Source organism: Scyliorhinus canicula, chromosome 17 (assembly GCF_902713615.1).
Source record: "Scyliorhinus canicula chromosome 17, sScyCan1.1, whole genome shotgun sequence".
NCBI classification, from domain to species: Eukaryota; Metazoa; Chordata; class Chondrichthyes; order Carcharhiniformes; family Scyliorhinidae; genus Scyliorhinus; species Scyliorhinus canicula.
The window spans coordinates 114,285,334-114,305,273 of NC_052162.1; the positions used below are offsets into that span (position 1 = coordinate 114,285,334).

General features: G+C 45.4%; 1 protein-coding gene across 1 annotated transcript; it reads left to right on the top strand.

The window, feature by feature from the left end:
- The first annotated feature begins 18,222 nt into the window (after positions 1–18,222).
- LOC119951539 (oocyte zinc finger protein XlCOF6-like) lies at positions 18,223–19,535 on the top strand. Its single transcript, XM_038774734.1, has 2 exons — positions 18,223–18,235; positions 18,344–19,535. The coding sequence occupies exons 1-2, from the start codon at positions 18,223–18,225 to the stop codon at positions 19,225–19,227; spliced, it is 897 nt and encodes a 298-aa protein (XP_038630662.1). The 3' UTR covers positions 19,228–19,535.
- Positions 19,536–19,940: the final 405 nt, after the last annotated feature.

Below are 19,940 nucleotides of genomic sequence, written 5' to 3' on the forward strand. Positions count from 1 at the left end.
CCCTCTTAGTACGGCCTTAAGCGCTTCCCAGAACGTGGAGGATGAGACCTCCCCGTTTTGGTTGTTCTCCGTGTATATGGCCCGCGCTATCCTTTTGCTGAAGGCCTTGTCAGCTAGTAAGGCACCGTCCAACCTCCATGTGGGGCGCTGGGCCCTTCCCGTCTCTAGCCGCACGTCCATGTAGTGTGGAGCTTGGTCTGATATCACAATTGCGGAGTATTCCACTTTGTCTATCCCTGGAAGCACTGTTTTCCCCACCACAAAGAAGTCAATTCTGGTGTACACGTTGTGTACTGGGGAGAAGAAGGAAAATTCTTTCTCCCCCGGGTGGGCGAACCTCCAGAAAGCTCCCATCTGCTCCATAAAGTGACTGAGTTCCCTTGCCATGCTTGAGGTTTTCCCCGTTTTGGGGTTTGATCTGTCCGTCTTTGGATCCTGTACACAGTTGAAATCCCCCCCCATGATTAGTCGATGCGTCGCTATGTCCGGGATTTCTGCCATGGTCTTTTTGATGAAACTCGTGTCGTCCCAGTTGGGCGCGTATACGTTGACTAGGACTACCGGCGCTCCATCCAGGGCCCCGCTGACCATGACATTCCACCCCCCTGGGTCTATAACCGTCTTTGTCACCCTAAACATTGTCCTCTTGCCGATCAGGATCGCCACCCCCCGGCCCTTGTCCCATAGCAGGAATGGTAGGTTTGTCCCACCCAGCCCTTTCTTACCAGCAGTTGTGTTGGAGGGAATTAAAGTTGAGTCCTGGATATTGTGGTGAACTTTAAGGAAAAGTCTTTGTTTCACATGCATGTGAGACATACAAAGGCTCGGGCCTGAATGCTGCAGGTCCCAACGAGTCTTTGTCGCTTCCCCCATTGTACATTGCAATGACCAGTTGTATTGTCCGATGTCGTATTGATACGTTAATTGTTTTTACAGAGTACAGATAGTTGGATAAATGTAAAACTTAATATTAACATTGATTTGTTTTACTGAATACTGGATGGTCCGTATAATCACATTAAGTACAGAAATTGTTTGAAACAGACCTGATAATTGCATCTCCGGCTGATTCCTGGCCCCCATTTAGCATTTCAAAGGGTTGTTCTAACTGTGATGTGGTGTTAACAGCCTCCCATCTATGTTCATCCGGAGATAACCATCTTTCTAGATTTCTGAGCAGTCTGTCTGTCTCAGTGCAGTTTCCCTGATTCTTTTGCTAATTCAAATGGGTTTTTCAGACTTTTGCCATTGTGGGTGTAGATGGCCTGTGTTGATTGCTGCCTGCCTAGATGTCTGAATTAACCCGTCCCTATTTTCTAGTGAGGTATGACTTGCCTTTGTGCGTTTGTACATTTATCCCGCGATTAAACGGAGATGTGAATGGACATGTGAATAAATATATATATAGACAAACATGGGCCCCGATATTTTCCCACAACAGCCCCCCTGATGGCTCTTGGGTAAAAAATAGACCCAAGATCGCCATGAACCAATATCTGTTGTGGTGCACCCCGCTTGTGAAATAAACTATACCTTGTGGATATCGTTGCCTATCCTCATGGAAGCTCTCCTTCCTCGATCATAGTTGAGGACACGGTGCTGGATCCTTCGGGAGGCCTGGCCTCCAGATCACGGAAAGTGTCCTAAACCACTCGCTGTGAGTAACAGCCATTAACCTTTTCCCTTCCCACTGTCATGTGCGAGTACCTTTAAGAAATGGGTGTTTATCGAACAGCTGTGGTGGGTGTACCTTTAAGAAATGGGTGTTTATCGAACAGCTGTGGCGGGTGTACCTTTAAGAAATGGGTGTTTATCGAATAGCTGTAGTAGGTGTACCTTTAAGAAATGGGTGTTTGTCAGATAGCTGCAGTGATGTCAGAGTGTGGGTGGAGCTGGGCTGTCTGTCTTACACTTTCGTTTTTGAGCAGGCAGCTACCGTACACCGTATATTTTAGTTTTGTTTTGAAAGCTGGATAGCCGCAGAAAAAGCAAACAGCTGTATAAGGATCTCTCTCTCTGCAATCTAAAGACTGTCTCCAGATCATTTGAGGATTTCAAAGTGATAACTGCTCTCAGTAGTGAATTTAAATCTGATCTCTGCGTTAAAAAGGGTCTTTTGTCTTATAGATGTTGTAAGGAAAGATTAAGGGTTACTTATAGAGTACTGTATTCTTTGGGGGGAGTATTTTAGTTGATGGTTGCTAAGATGTTTATTGTCTGTGTTTAAAAAGGTTAGTGGGATTCATAGAATAAACATTGCTTTTGTTTAAAAATACTCTTCGTTCTCTGTTGCACCACACCTGTAAAGTGGGCCCTTGTGTTCCCCATAACCACACTCTGTTAAAAGTTGTGGGTCAGGTGAACTCCATGATACACTTTGGGGTTCTCTAAACCCTGGCCCATAACAAATTGGGAGCTCGACGGGGATAAAAGTCTATCTATTGGGTTGGTTTTGTGAACTTAAAGACAGTGAGGGGTGAGCATATTGTGGTTGCTTTTCAGGTGTGGTATACCAGTTTAAGTAGTAGTGTGTTGTGCACAATGGCTCTTTCAGAGGCTCTGAAGTTTTTGGAGGTGGAGACGGTCACACGCAGTATCTTACGAAAAGAGACTAAAAACAGGCTTTTAGATTTGCCCAAAACATTGCAGTTAACATTACCTGACAGAATACAAAAAGAAGAGGTACGTACGGTGCTAACTGAGCATTTAAAATTGCCTGAGATACAGTCTGACTCATTAGAAATGGCAAAACTTCAGTTCCAAATCAAGCAACTTCAACATGAAAAAGAATTAAAGCAGCTTGAATACGCAATGAGAGAAAAAGAAAGGGAAAGGGAGATACAGATCATGGAAAAACAAAGAGAGAGAGGAAAGGGAAAAAGAGAGAGAGTTTGAACTTCAGAAAAAGGCCATGAAACATGACAGTCAGTTAAAATTGGCGGATGTAAAGGGAAACGTACAGTTGAAGGATAGTGATGAGGATGAAGAGAAAGAGCGTCATAGTCGAAGGCTTGGTGGGGATCTATTTAAATACGTCCAAGCATTGCCACGGTTTGATGAGAAGGAGGTAGAAGCCTTTTTCATTTTGTGTGAGAAGGTGGCTGAACAAATTAAATGGCTACCGATAATGGGCATTACTGATTCGAACAAAGCTGGTAGGTAGGGCTAGTAAAGTGTTTGCATCACTACCAGAGGAGGTATCTGGGACGTATGAGGAGGTGAAAAAATCTATCTTAGGTGCGTATGAACTAGTGTCTGAAGCGTACAGACAAAGGTTTAGAAATTTAAGGAAAGAACCTGGTCAAACACACATGGAGTTTGAAAGGATCAAACAGAGTAACTTTGATTGGTGGCTGAGGGCTTTGAAAATAGACCAAACGTATGAAGCTCTCAGAGAAATTAGACTTTTGGAGAAGTTTAAAAATTCAATTCCTGATGTAGTGAGAACTCGTGGAAGAGCAGAGGGTTAAAACTGCGAGGTTAGCAGCAGAAATGGCAGATGATTATGGATCAGTTCATAAATCAAAGCTTGGTTTCCGACATCAGTTTCAGCCGGTGAGGGATAGAAACTGGGGAAAAGAGAAATACTCAATGTTAGAGGTAAAGGAGATCTGATAGGAGAAAATAAGGAGAGTGCACCTCAGATTAAAAAAGAAATCCAGGAGGGTGGAAGAGAAATGTAAAGTTTCAAATGTTTTCACTGTAATAAACTAGGCCATGTAAAGTCACAGTGCTGGTGGTTGAAGAAAAGCACTGGGAAGGCTGATGTGGTAAAACAGGAGAAGACAGTGGGGTTTGTTAAAGTGGTGAAAGAAAGCCCAAGTGAAGTGAAGGAGGTACAAAAGATTGTACAGCCTGATCAAGAGGTGATTGATAAGAAGGTGCCAGATCTCTTTAATGAATTTACTTGTGTGGGTAAAGTTTACTCGTATGTATCAGAAGGAGCAGATAAAGAAGTCGCAATTTTAAGAGTTACGAGGGCTAGTCAATCTCTAATGGTAAGGGATGAGGAGTTATGTAGTTTAGGAAAAATATTGCCAGTAAAGATGGTAATATGTGGAATTCAGGGTGAGAAGAGTAGTGTTCCATTATATAAGGTAAGGTTGCAAAGTCCAGTGAAGAGTAGTGAAGTGGTAGTAGGAGTAATAGAGAAACTATTTTGTCCAGGAATACAGTTTATCTTGGGTAATGTTATAGCTGGATCACAGGTGGGAGTGATGTCTACTGTGGTCGATAAGCCAGTGGAAAATCAGACAACTGAAGTGTTGAAGGAAGAATATCCTGGGATTTTTCCAGATTCTGTAGTAACAAGGTCATAAAGTCACAGGTTAAGACAAGAGGAGAAATCAGAGTGAAGATAAAGTTGAAGTTCAATTATCAGACACATTTTTGATCAGATTGTTGGAAAAGAACAAGAAAGGTGGAGGATGAGGCGGCTATTTTTAGTTCAGGAAAATTGGCGGAGTTACAACAGAAAGATATAGAAATAAAATGGAAGTATCAGAAAGCTTACACAGAAGAGGAATCTGAGTGCATACTGGAGTGTTATTACTGTAAAAATGATGTCTTGATGAGAAAATGGAGACCGTTACATATGCAGGTGGAGAAAAGTGGGCACAAGTTCATCAAGTGATATTGCCGGTAGGATATAGAAAGGGGGTGTTACGAGTAGCACATGAGGTACCAGTGAGAGGTCATTTGGGAGTAAGGAAAACTCAGTCTAAAATCCAAAACATTTTTATTGGCCTGGACTCCATAAAGATATAGTTAAATTTTATCGATCATGTCACACATGTCAAGTGATAGGGAAACGTCAAGCAGTGATAAAACCAGCGCCCTTAATATCCATTCCAGCATTTGAAGAACTTTTTTCAAGGGCCTTAATTGATTGCATGGGACAGCTTCCTAAAAAGAAAGTGGGAATCAATATCTTTTGACTATAATGGATGTGTCTACTAGGTTTCCAGAGGCCATTCCAGTACGTATTGTTATAGTTAAAAAGATTGTGGAGGAGTTACTTAAATGTTTTGCTCAATATGGACTACCCACTGAAATACAATCGCATCAAGGATCAAATTTTACCTCAAGGTTATTCAAAGAAGTTTTGGATATCTTAGGAATAAAACAATTTAAATCAACTGCGTACCATCCAGAATCGCAGGGAGCATTGGAAAAGTGGCATCAGACATTACAGACAATATTGAGGGCTTATTGTCACTATTATCCAGAGGATTGGGATAAAGGAATTCCATTCGTACTATTTGCAATTAGGGACGCACCTAATGAGTCAACCAAATTCAGTCCTTTTGAACTAATTTTGGTTATGAGGTAAGAGGACCACTTAAATTGATTAAGGAAAAATTGGTGAGTGAGAAATCGGAACTTACATTATTGGATTACGTGTCAGATTTTAGGGAATGATTAAATAGATCTGGGGAATTGGCTAGACAACGGTTAAAGGTTGCACAACATTTGATGAAACGGGCAGTGGACAAGAAATCCAAAGTTTGTAATTTTGCCAGTGGAGATAAAGTTTAGTATTGTTACCAGTGGCAGGTGAACCTTTAAAAGCAATGTTTTGTGGACCTTATCTGATTGAAAGGAAATTAAGTAAGGTGAATTGTGTGGTAAGAACGCTGGATAGAAGGAAAACTCACCGCGTGTGTCATGTGAATATTCTTTCAAGGTACTTTGAAAGGGCAGGAGAGCAAAAGGAGGAGGCTTAAAGTGACAAACCAAATCCAGATGACTGTGAATTTGACATACCTCAAATTAAATTAGAAAATTAGGAATTTTTTTAAAAATGGGATAAATTGTTCAGTTACCTTCCAGAGGAAAAATTTACTGACCTGAAAGAGTTATTGATATCACATGGGCAAGTTTGTGGATATAAATTGTGAAGTACTAAAATGGCTATAGGTGATGTAGATGTGGGAAATGCTGTTCCAATTAAACAACATCCATATAGCCTTAACGCTTTAAAATTGGCACAGGTTAACAAAGAGATTGAAAGTATGCTTAAAAATGGCATAATTCAAGTGGGTTGCAGCCAATGGAGCTCACCCATAGTGATGGTACCTGAACCAGACGGTACCCAACGGTTGTATGTGGACTATAGAAGTGTTAGTGCAATTACAAGAACGGACTCTTTTATCCTATCCCACGTTTGGAGGATTGCATTAAGAAAGTGGGACAATCGGCTTCTATTTCCAAACTGGATTTACTTAAAGGTTACTGGCAGGTACCTTTATCCGAAAGGATGAAGGAGACTCCAGATTGTATATACCAAATCAAAGTTATGCCATTTGGCATGAAAAACGCCCCAGCCATATTTCAACGGTTAACTAACAATGTCATTTATGACTACTCAATTATGTGGTATACAGCGACGATCTGGTAATTTTCAGCCTGACATGCAAAGAACATTTGTAGCATCTGATGGAGTTACTCCATCGCCTTCAGGAGACGGGTTTGGTGGTAAACCTAGCCAAAAATGAATTTGGAAAAGCCGAAGTCACTTTCCTGGGCCATACAATCGGACAGGGTCCAATGATCCCACTGGATGTGAAAACAAAAGTTATTGGGGAGTTTCCAATACCCTCGACAAGAAGGGAAATAATGCGGTTTCTTGGCATGAGTGGATTCTACCAGAAATTTGTGCGAAATTTTAGTAGTGCGGTTGCTCCACTGACAGACTTGCTAAAGAAGCGTAGCAAATTTAAATGAACAGCGGAGTTTCAACAGGCATTTGACTGCCTGAAAGCTGTGATAACCAATGCTCCTGTGTTGGAGAATTACAAGGGGCTCTGTGATCAGATTGAACTAATTTATCTGACTTTAAAGAGAAATGCAAAGGCGTAGAGAAATCGATGGATCGTGCAGAGACCTTCTTGTCCAGAGAGACTGTCAATCAAGAAGGATTCCAGTTGGAGGAAGAAGAACTGAAATGGACTACCTTATTATTAAATGTTTGTGTATTTTGTTAAAAAAAAAAAGTATATTCATTGTCCATATTTCTTAAAGGAAAGTGAAAAGGTGAAAATTGAAACCATGTTGAAGTTGATGGGTTTTTTTTTCTTGGGGGAGGTGTCATGTGCAAGTAAGAAATGGGTGTTTCTCGAATAGCTGTATTAGGTGTACCTTTATGAAATGGGTGTTTGTCAGATAGCTGCAGTGATGTCAGAGTGTGGGTGGAGCTGGGCTGTCTGTCTTACACTTTCGTTTTTGAGCAGGCAGCTACCGTACACCGTATATTTTAGTTTTGTTTTGAAAGCTGGATAGCCGCAGAAAAAGCAAACAGCTGTATAAGGATCTCTCTCTCTGCAATCTAAAGACTGTCTCCAGATCATTTGAGGATTTCAAAGTGATAACTGCTCTCAGTAGTGAATTTAAATCTGATCTCTGCGTTAAAAAGGGTCTTTTGTCTTATAGATGTTGTAAGGAAAGATTAAGGGTTACTTATAGAGTACTGTATTCTTTGTGGGGAGTATTTTAGTTGATGGTTGCTAAGATGTTTATTGTCTGTGTTTAAAAATGTTAATTGGATTCATAGAATAAACATAGTTTTTGTTTAAAAATACTCTTAGTTCTCTGTTGCACCACACCTGTAAAGTGGGCCCTTGTGTTCCCCATAACCACACTCTGTTAAAAGTTGTGGGTCAAGTGAACTCCATGATACACTTTGGGGTTCTCTAAACACTGGCCCATAACACCGCTCCCCGAGGGCGACTAGTGGGATTTGCTGGAGGACAGTCTAAGGTTTTCTCCACTTACGCTGTAGACAGCACATAACCGTTGCCCATACCAGCATTATGCCTGTACCAACAGTCATTCCTATTCGGATTACCTCCCACCCATCTGTAAGTCAGTTGCCTGCAGCCCCGGGAACACATATGTCCCACCAATGTTGTGTTCCGGAGAGTCCCACCTGAATGATGGTCTGGGTAGCTGAGCCCACCTGGATCTTTCCTTTCCTTATCTGATTTGTCGACTGCCCTGACATTCTCCTGAGTGAGCTCTGTTGCTCCGTGCATAGCCTATCGGATTGTGCTGCCTGGTGTCTTGTCCATGTAAAGTTAGTCATCCCACCAGGCCCCAAATAGGTAGCCTGATGTACGTCGGGGGAGGTGAAATTCCCTCAGTGTTAAAGAGTCCGTTACCTGCAGGCAGAAGCTGTGGCCGCTACCTGTTGCTCGTTTTACTGTTAGCGTGATTAACACGCCTCCAATAAGGGACGTGTGCTTAACACTGGCTTGGCTCTGTATCTGTATCTATGCTCTGGAGTCGCCAGGTGCCATAAGAGACACCGTCACAAGTTATCAAGGTCAAGTTCAAAGCAATAAATCTATACACCGATTAGTAAGTCCAAACAATTAGTGTTTATTATAACAAATATAATAAATACTCATGCACACGCTAAAAGGCTAACTTACTTCTACTATTAAAACGACTAAATACTTATCTAGAAAGGAACATGCAAGGTCAGGGAACAAGGCCTTTGTCCCATTCTTGGTCTGCAACTTCTGGGTATTAAAAGTCGGCAAGAGTATAAGCAATGCCTGGGTCACGTAGCGATCGTTGTTTCGGCACTTACTAGTCGATGGCTGATGCTCGACGGCCGGGGTAAAGACTGGAGTCTGGATGCTGGATTTGTAGGCTGGAGTCAGGATGCAACAGACCTAGGCCGGAGTCAGGATGCAACAGACCGAATCATGTGCGGGACCTTTTTATAGGTCCCAGGAGGTCCAGGCCCCCTTGGGGCGGTTCCCTCATCGATTGGGTCTTTCCTAATCGATACGTTTTGAACTCCCCTATCCTGGGGTCGTTTCTCGATGGCTGGGGCGGTTCCTAGGGCTCATTGTTCTGGTTTCTCTGGCGCTATCCTGGCTGGGTAGCTATAGAAAAGTATCAATCGATACTTAAAATGTTTCTATTGTATCTGGGACTGGGCCGGTATCACCTCAGTAGTATGCAGATCGCTTTCCTATTTGCACCTTTGGCTGGGTTTCTGCAACTGCCTTGAAACCGGTTTTTGTACATGCTAAATGTTTCTGCAAGCTGTGTGTCCTTACTATGGCTGTTTTTCCCTGTATTCTTTGCGGTTCTCCATTTTGTAGACTGGTGTCCATCTTAGATGGCTACATACCACATAGGAGGCCTCCCGCGATTATCCCCACCTCCGGCTGTGTGGGACCGACCTGTATCGGCTTAAAAGCTTCTTTCAGTGGCGTAACATTGACCGTAACGTTGCTGTGGATTGACAAGGGTTCGAGAGTCCGACAGGTACACACTATGTAATGTGCTGAATTGGAACAGCATTCTGCGGTGCTCATATGTGCCAGGTCATTATGATGTGCTCAGTATCGTCTAGATCCGGTCCAATAAACCCAACCCTCCTGCACGGTTCCCAATGACTCAAACCTAGAGCTGTCCTTAAAGGTTCCCTTGGATGGGTTTTCCTGGGGGACTGCTAGATTAAACTTTATCCCTCCCTCAGTGGGTCCACTGCCTGGCCTGGTAACCACCAGTTTGTTCCTGTCCCTGTGGTTGTGAAGGAGGTTTATTTTGTATAGGGAGGCGAATAAGTGGGGGAGGATTGTCCCAGACCTAAAGTCCTCTATGTCGGCCCAGATACTCTCAATTGAATCTCCTGCAAGAGTGTCACAGGCCCTTCCCTTTGCTTGTGCTTGAATGGTGTTAATTATACCATAGATACCTCGTCCAGGACTCACAGAAGCTCTTCTCCCTGTAAATGTATGGAAGCCAGTGCGTCCCATATACCCCATATTGTAGCCCTTTTCCGACATCCGCGGCTACCCAGGAGGCATAACTGTTTGTCTCCGCCAGCTGCACCGAGTTCAGGACCGAGTTTGCACAACCAAATAATCCTCCGATGTCCCCTAAAGTGCTCCTTTCACCTCGCCTGCGTACCCTAGATTCTGGGGTTATTTTATTGTGGGACTGAAAACAGGCTGAGAAGATACACATAGGCCAGGAACAGAAACTATCTCATGAAACCCTGGCTGGAATCGATACTGACCATCTGCAAAAGCACCCAAGTCAAGGCACAGACCTGTTACTGTTACATGGACTTTATGATTACCCACTCCAAGTCTATGAATATGTAACAAACTTCCAGACACAGGTGATTAGCTTTGCCGCAGGACAAAAACAGACAAAAGAAGCCATCAGACTCCATAATGAGCTGATGGCTGGTCAGACAAGGGGGGTTTCAGAGGACGATGCGTCTTGATTGAATCACCATGGATAAACAGGAATATCCTGTCTTTCCCATTAACAGGTTGGGGTCTGGCTAGGACAATGGCCAGTGGTGGGCGTATACTAATGACTCAATCCTAGCTCACCAGTATAAAGAAAGGAACATCAAACAGATCTTCAGCGATAACCTGGGAGACCCCCAGGCACAATCATCACAAGAGGAAAGGACCCTGGGTTTGGAACCCAGAGAAGGCATCCAGATGGAGTGGCCGTAGCCTGCCAGTCTCCGTTACTAAGTGTGGGCAAAACCCAAAGCTCAGCAGTGAGTCTGAGTCAGATTTTGTTGAGTTGTGAATAAAATTGGTCTAAACTGTGAATCTGTTTTCATAGAATTTACAGTGCAGAAGGAGGCCATTCAGCCCATCGAGTCTCCGCTGGCCTGGCCCTTGGAAAGAGCATCCTACCCAAACCCGCACTATCTCCGTAATCCAGTAACCACACCTAACCTTTTTAGCACTAAGGGCAATTTAGCATGGCCAATCCACCTAACCTACACATCTTTGGACTGTGGGTGAAACCGGAGCACCCGGAGGAAACCCACGCAGACACGGGGTGAATGTGCAGACTCCACACAGACAGTGACCCAGCGTGGAATCGAACCTGGGACCCTGGAGCTGTGAGAAACGGTGCTAACCACTGTGCTACCATGCTCCCTTCAGCGATAACCTGGGAGTTCCCCAGGCACAACCATCACAAGAAGAAAGGAAAAAAGCAAATTACTACGTATGCTGGAATTTGAGACCAAAGAGCACCCTGGGTTTCGAACCCAGAGAAGACATCCACAGTGAGTGAGCGAAGCCCGCCAGCCTCCTTTACTAAGGGCGAGTAAAATGATGGCAGAGGGCAGGAATTGAGAGGATGGGGGAATATGTTTATAGAAGGGAGCTTTCCGAGCTTGAGGCAGCTGGAGGAGAAATTTGGATTGGCGAGGGGAAACAAATTTAGGTACCTGCAGGTGCGGGACTTCCTCCGTAGACAGGTCTCAATCTTCCTGCTCCTAACACCAAGGGAGATTCAGGGTAGGGTAGTTTCCAGAGTGAGGGTGGGAGAAGGGAAGGTCTCTGACATCTATAAGGAGGTCATGGTGTCAGAGGACACGCAGACTGAGGAGCTGAAGCGCAAATGGGAGGAGTTAGGAGGAGAGATAGAGGATGGTCTCTGGGCAGATGCGTTGAGTAGAATCAACGCATCCACAACATGTGCCAGGCTCTGCCTGATACAATTCAAGGTCATTCACCGGGTTCACATGAAAGTGGCCCGGATGAGCAGGTTCTTTAGAGTAGAAGACAGGTGTGCAAGGTGTGCAGGGGGGAGGGGTGTGCATATGTTCTGGACATGCCCAAAGCTCAGGGGATTCTGGCAGGGGTTTGCAGACGTCATGTCCACGGTGTTAAAAACAAGGGTGGCACTGAGTCCGGAGATGGCAATTTTCGGGGTGTCGGAAGATGCGGGAATCCAGGAGGAGAAAGAGGCAGACATTCTGGCCTTTGCTTCCCTGGTAGCCCGGAGACAGATACTATTAGCTTGGACGGACTCAAAGCCCCCAAAGTCGAAGACCTGGCTATCGGCCAGCTTTCTCTGTCTGGAGAAAATCAAGTTCGCCTTGAGAGGGTCACTGTTGGGGTTCCCCCGGAGGTGGCAACTGTTCGTTGACTTGTTTGCAGAAAATTAATCGTCAGCAAAGGGGGGGGGGGGGGGGGGGGGGGGGGGGGGTAGTTTAGCTTAGAGTATTGGGTTAATAAAGGCGGGACCTGCAAGGGAGGTAGAAACATAGAACAGTACAGCACAGAACAGGCCCTTCAGCCCTCGATGTTGTGCCGAGCAATGATCACCCTACTCAAACCCACGTATCCACCCTATACCTGTAACCCAACAACCCCCCCTTAACCTTACATTTTAGGACACTACAGGCAATTTAGCATGGCCAATCCACCTAACCCGCACATCTTTGGACTGTGGGAGGAAACCGGAGAACCCGGAGGAAACCCACGCACACATGGGGAGGACGTGCAGACTCCGCACAGACAGTGACCCAGCCGGGAATCGAACCTGGGACCCTGGAGCTGTGAAGCATTTATGCTAACCACCATGCTGCCGTGCTGCCCGGTAAAAGCCAGGTAACTGGCTTTTTTTTGCACTATGTTTATAGACTTATGTATATTGTGTATTTTGTTGTTGTTGTAAAACGAAAAAATACCTCAATAAAATGTTTATTTTTCTTAAATGAGATAGACCGATTTTTGTAAATCAAAGATATTAAGGTATATGGGCCAAAGGCAGGAATATGGAGTTCGGTCACAGATAAGCCATGATCTCAGTGAATAGCGGGACAGGCTCCGGGAGCTGAATGGCCTGCTGTGTTCCTAAAAGTTGTAAATCTCCATCCCACACACTCTTCCTCCATTCTCACTCTGCTGTATCTAATATTCACCCTCCCAATGTTCCTGAAGGTGCTGATTCAGGCTGTGTGACAGATCCCTGCACACTGCTTTATAATAATAATAATCTTTATTGTCACAAGTAGGCTTACATTAATGTTGTAATGAGGTTTCTGTAAAAAGCCCCGATTCGCCACATTCTGGCGCCTGTTCAGGTACACAGAGGGAGAATTCAGAATGTCCAAATCACTGAGGGGCTAGTTTAGCACAGGGCTAAAAAGCTGGCTTGTAAAACAGATCAAGGCCAGTAAAGTGGGTTCGATTCCCGTACCAGCCTTTCTGAACAGGCTCTGGAATGTGGCGACTAGGGGCTTTTCACAGTAACCTAATTTGAAGCCTACTTGTGACAATAAGCTATTTTCAATTCATTTTTCATTTCACCTAACAGCAAGTCTTTCGGGACTTGTGGGGGGAAACCAGAGCATCCCGAGGAAAGGCACGGGTGAATGTGCAGACTCCGTACAGACAGTGACCCAAAGCCGAGAATCGAACCAGGGACCCTGGAGCTGTGAAACAACATCGCTAACCACTGTGCTACCATGTGCTTCATGACAGAATAAATAGGAGCTGCATTTGGCCCATCACAACGGCTCAACCTTTCGTTGAGATAATTGGCCCCACTACCTCAGCACCATTTTCCCAGGTTATAACCCGACAGGAGGCCAAGGGATCTGCAACCTCAGATTCCCTCAGGCCTCACCCGAGTATAATCTACCTGGATGAGGCGGGCAGACCTACCCCCTTAACCCAGGGGCCTTTGTGACATAATCATCTCGGCTCAAGTGTGGGTCGGAGACAAGAGATCCTTTAGGCGACCGCCGGGCCAAGCACATTGGAACCACCCAGGGGTTCTGCCCAAAAGCCTGGTCCCACTGTCTGTGCGAGGTCTGCACATTCTCCCCGTGTCAAGCTGAGGGAGCAAAGGATGTCAATGTCTTTCAGAGAGAGAGAGACCTGAGCCAAGCTTTCCAGAGTCTGCACCCTCCCTGGATTCACTTCCTTTCCCTTCAGTTGCTGCAAGTGATCAATTGAGGGTGAGAATGAGAAAAGAAATGGAAAGGGGCAGAAAAGAAAGTGTTTTACTCACAGATGTTGGAGACAGGAGGACATTTCAGTCGGTGTGAAGCTCAATCTTCATTCTCACAAAGCCATCGTGCTTATTGACTGGAGGACCAGAGTCCTTCCGGTCCTCCTAATCTTCCCATTGGTCAATCCGTCAGCAGGAAGCTCACGTGGTGGGCGCTCCACCGCACATGCGCAGCCCTGGGCCGGGGTCAGGGGAAGGTCACTGACTGGGTTGTTTCCCCGGCAGACCAGCAGCACCGACCGGCGGCACCGAGCAGTGAGTCCCGAGGCTCTCGGCAGCTTGACCAGGCCGCACGGAAAGAGCTGAGCGGCTCCCTGACTCCCTGTCGGAAGAGAAGCCGCGCCCCTCCCGCCAGACACCCGCAAATGTCAATATTTTTATTACTTTTGTTTTCACCATTTTTCAAACATTGAAAGCAGCAGAAAAACTGGCGGGAAATGGGCCCAGAGAACAAGAGATATTGCCGCAGAAATACAACAAGACATTGAGAATTCATTCAGAACAGGATCTCTGAGGGAGCAGAGCCTCCAGATCAAATGGTAGCAATTCAACAACCAGTCAACATTTTCACATAGTGAGTGGGGAAAGATGGTTCGATTCTAGACAAACAGGAGGATCACAATGCAGCTCACACACCCCAAAGTATTAGAACCAAAGAACAAAGAAAAGTACAGCACAGGAACAGGCCCTTCGGCCCTCCAAGCCTGTGCCGACCATGCTGCCTGTCTAAACTAAAATCTTCCACACTTCCAGGGTCCGTATCCCTCTATTCCCATCATATTCTGTATTTGTCAAGATGCCCCTTAAATATCACTACCGTCCCTGCTTCCCCCACCTCCTCCGGCAGCGAGTTCCAGGCACCCACTACCCTCTGTGTAAAAAAACTTGCCTCGTACATCTCCTCTAAACCTTGGGAAAAAGTCTCTGATTATCCACTCTGTCTATGCCCCTCATAATTTTGTAGACCTCTTTCAGTTCGCCCCTCAACCTCTGCTATTCCAGTGAGAACAAACCGAGTTTATTCAACCTCTCCTCATAGCTAATGCCCTCTATACCAGGCAACGTGCTGGTAAATCTCTTCTGCACCCTCTCTAAAGCCTCCACATCCTTCTGGTAGTGTGGTGACCAGAATTGAAAACTATACTCCAAGTGTGGCCTCACTAAGGTTCTATACAGCTGCAAAATGACTTGCCAATTTTTATACTCAATGCCCCGGCCAATGAAGGCAAGCATTCCGTATGCCTTCTTAACTTCCTTCTCCACCTGTGTTGGTAACTCCTGAATGACCCTCTTATGGACTGAACTGATCTCTGCATCTTCCCTACTGTTGTTAGCACTATACTATGTTTGCTTCACACTACGTCTATGTATTTACATTGTGTATTTATTATACGTCCTATGTTTTTTCATAAATGATCTCTCTGGACTGTCTGCAGAACAATACTTTTCACTGTCCCTCGGTACACGTGACAATAAATATAAACCTAATCTATATTACATAAATTGTATTAAGTCCTTGTCCTCTTATCGACTATTAATTTTTTTCAGGAGTTCTGGCAAGTTTTTTAAAAAATGTTTTTATCCTCCATTTTCACATTTTCCTTCAAAATTTACACCCCACCCACAAACAGTGAATGGTAACAAATACAAAATCAATCCCCTTAACAGTAACAACGATCCCATCCTCCCACCACCCCAAACAACGGCCCACCTGTCACTATATGCATCCAATAAAACAAACCCTCCCACGGTGGAAACAAAAAACAAAGGAGAAAAAGGAGTCCGGTCACCATGGAGTCCACTCCCCCACTTTCTCCTAATCTTGTTAAATGTTTCTTTAAGGGGCAGCACGGTGGCCTAGTGGTTAGCACAACCGCCTCATGGCGCTGAGGTCCCAGGTTCGATCCCGGCTCTGGGTCACTGTCCGTGTGGAGTTTGCACATTCTCCCCGTGTCTGCGTGGGTTTCGCTCCCACAACCCAAAAATGTGCAGAGTAGGTGGATTGGCCATGCTAAATTGCCCCTTAATTGGAAAAAATAATTAGGTAATCTAAATTTATATTAAAAAAAAATGTTTCTTTAAATATTCTCCACTGATCTTCAGTTGTTTGACCCATTAACAGATCTCCCCAGTTTACCGTGGACAGTCTCCGTCTCATCCCGTCAGCCTTACCCAAGTCTAAAATTCTACTGTCTGTAACATGCTTTTCACTTTCAAACACTACACTGAATTCAATCATGTTGTGATGACTATTTGATCAATGTTTGTGCAGTTAGGCTACCAACTGAATTAGAGTTATTACTCATAATTAAATCTTTTTTCAAATAAATTTAGAGTAACCCAGTTCTTTCCCCAATTAAGGGGAAATTTAGCATGGCCAATTGACCTACCCTGCACATCTATTTGGGTTGTGGGGGTGAGACCCACGCAGACATGGGGAGAATGTGAAAACCTCACACGGACAGTGACCCGGGGTGGGATCGAACTCGGATCCTCGTTGTCGTGAAGCAGCAGTGCTAACCACCACCACTGTGCTGGCCCTTATAACTAAATCTAATATTGCCTGTCTCCTTGTTACATCTGGAACATATTGCTGCAGGAAACTATCCCAGACACATTCCAGATATTCACTCCCTTTCTGACAGGTGCTTGTCTGCCTCTCCCAATCTGTGTGTCAGTTATAATCCCCCATTAATACTACTCTGCCTTTGCTACACACTTGCTTAATTTCTGCCTTTATACAATCTAGCACCTCAGAACTGCCACCAGGGGGCTCGATACTCAACACCCAATACAGTCTTAGATTGTTTTCTTCCTCCGTTCCACTCCTATGGTCTCCACTGGATGCTTTCCCCTCATTGTTTCCTCCCTCATCATTGAGGTGATAGTATTTCTGATCAGTAAGGCTGATCCACCCCCTCTGCCATATTCTCTGTCCCCCCTGTAAACTTTATAACCGGGATTTTCAGTTCCCAGTCCTGACCATCCTGCAGCCAAGTCTCTGTAATAGTGACAACATCATAATCTTCAACTTGCATTTACGCCTGCAGCTCGTCTAGTTTATTCCTTACACTCCGTGCATTTGTCAATAGAACTCTTAATCGGTCTGTTCCCCCTGACCGCTCCCTCAGCACTGCTTGTTTGTTATTTGCTTGTTTGTTATTTGTTTGTTTGTTACTTTTCACTTTTGCTTTAACCAGTATACTACTTGTAGTTTTGCCATGAGCTGCAGTTCCTGACGTTAGGTTCCCGACTACCTCCCTATTTATCCTTTCCGTGTGGACACTGGTCCCAGATCGGTTCAGGTGGAGACCGTCCCAACGGTACAGATCCCTCCTGTCCCAATACTGATGCCAGTGCCCCATGAAATGGAACCCCTCTTTCCCACACCACTCCTTTAGCCACGTCTTTACTTCCCTAATTTTCTCATCTCTATGCCAAATTGCACATGGCTCAGGGAATAATCCAGGGATTATAACCCTTGGGACCTGTTCTTTAATTTTGTTCCTAGTTCTTAATATTCCCCAAACAGGTCCTCTTTCCTGGACTTGCTGATGTTGTTTGTCCCAATGTGGACCCCAACAACTGGATCCTCCCCCTCCCTCTCCAATATCCTTTCAAGCCGGTTAGAGATGCCCCTCACCCTGGCACTGGGCAGGCAACATACCCTGTGGGACTCTCGGTCCTGCTTCCAAAGGATGTTATCAGTTCCCCTAATTATAGAATCCCCGACAACTACCACTTCCTCCTCCCGCTTGAATAGCCTCCGGTACCAGGGTGCAGTGGTCAGCCAGCTCATCCTTCCTACAGTCACTGCTCCGATACCCTGCCCCTCCGAGTCCGTTCCCTGGAGACTCGGACGTGAATCCCCGAGATAAGGTTTTTTTTTACTGTTAGCTCAGATACTCCACGCCTCCGAGTTCCGTGCCTGGAGACTCGGCCGTGAATCCCGAAGTAAGTTTGTTATACTTCTGCTCCAATACTCCATCCCTCCCTGGAGACTAGGTATGGGGAATAGGTATTGGAGACGAGGTATTGGGAAATGAGAGAGGAAAGAATGTTATACAGAAACTAGAATTGTTTGTTGTGAATTTCTATCCGATACTGAGTTGACTTTGTAAACTCCTTTTACAGGATATTACAAGAGGAGGAATTACAGACAGAAATCTCAATCGTCACGTCTCGATCTGACAGAGCCACTTGATTCGTTGGGATCTGAATATCATCGGCCTTTGAATCCAGAAGAATTAATGTATATCCGATCTGTCAGCATCAAAACATTTAAACCATCCGTGTGACTGGAAAAGCACCGAGACACACACACCCGAGTGAGAGTGTTCCAGAGCACTGACTGTGGAAAGAGCTTTAATCAGTTACACAGCCTGAAAAAACATCAGACCGTTCACAGCGGGAGAGGGAATGTACACGTGTTGTGTGTGTGGTCAAGGCTTCAACTGATTGTCCAACCTGGAGAGACACGAGGAGACCCAAAACATGGAGAAACCGTGGAAATGCGGGGACTGTGGGAAGGGATTCAGAATCCCATCTCAGCTGGAGATTCATCGACGCAGTCACACTGGGGACAGGCCGTTCACCTGCTGTGTGTGTGGGAAGGGATTCTCTCAGTTATCCACCCAGCAGTCACATCAGCGAGTTCACACTGCGGAGAGGCCGTTCAACTGCACTCAGTGTGGGAAGGGATTCAGTCGGTTATCCGACCTGCGGATACATCAGCGAATTCACACTGGGGAGAGGCCGTTCACCTGCTCCCAGTGTGAGAAGGGATTCAGTCGGTTATATGCCCTGCGGATACACCAGCGGGTTCACACTGGTGAGAAGCCATTCACCTGCACTCAGTGTGGGAAGGGATTCAGTCAAATCTCCAGCCTGATGTCACACCAGCGAATTCACACTGGGGAGAAGCTGTTCATCTGCTTACAGTGTGGGAAGAGATTTAGACAGTTAACCAGTCTGAAGTCACATCAGCGAGGTCACACTGGGGAGAGGCCATTCACCTGCTCTCAGTGTGGGAAGGGATTCAGTCAGTTGTACACCCTGCGGATACATCAGCGAATTCACACTGGGGAGAAGCCATTCACCTGCTCTCAGTGTGGGAAAAAATTTGGACATTTATCCAGCCTGAAGAAACACGAGCGAGTTCATACTGGGGAGAGGCCATTCACCTGCTCTCAGTGTGGGAAGGGATTCACTCGCTTATCTAGTCTGAAGACACACCAGCAAGATCACACTGGGGAGAGGCCATTCACCTGCTCTGTGTGTGAGAAAGGATTCACTCGGTTATCTAACCTGAAGAGACACCAGCGCATTCACACTGGGGAGAGGCCGTTCACCTGCTCTCACTGTGGGAAGGGATTCAGTCAATCATCTGACCTGCGGATACATCAGCGAGTTCACACTGGGTAGAGGCCAGTCACCTCCTCTCAATGTGGGAAGGGAAAGCATGATTCATTGCATCTGCTGAGACACCAATAAATTGACCAGTGATTACAGGGGTTGGATTCTGCTGTTATTGTTTCTGCTCTCAGTTACATCCAGCACTGCAGTTTGTTCATTCTGTCAGTTGGTCAATGGGGAGGGTCCGAGGGTTTCTTTCTGCTGGACTGGCCGGTCTCACAACTTTGCCTCCAGTGGGCTGATTCTCTTTGTCTTGTTGGAATACCTGGTTTCAAATTTCATAAGGATCACAGAATAAAAGGATGTTTTGCAAGTGAGAAGATATTCAGTTTGCATTTCTTTTTGGATTTCCCAAAATCCTGCCACATTGCCATGAAGGTGGGCCGTGATGGTTACATGGGTCTTTTTGTTTAATTTATCTGGGTGTTGCTCACAGAAGAACACCATCAGGGTATGGGGGGCAAGTTGTCTTAAGGTGGACTGGGAAACTGATGGGAGACATAGAATAGCTAATATTTAAGGAATGATTACATATTTACCAGGGGCTCTCTCTCTATTGAGTTTTTTGTGGTTTACAGAAGAAGGATCAGTGTGTACATACGTACACGGTTGTTCTTTCTCTCGCATTATTCACAGTGGTGGTTGTGGTTTCCTGTTTTTCGTTCCCCGCTGTTTATTTTTGTTCCGGCTGTTGCCCCAGCCCACCCTCCCTTTTTCTCTTT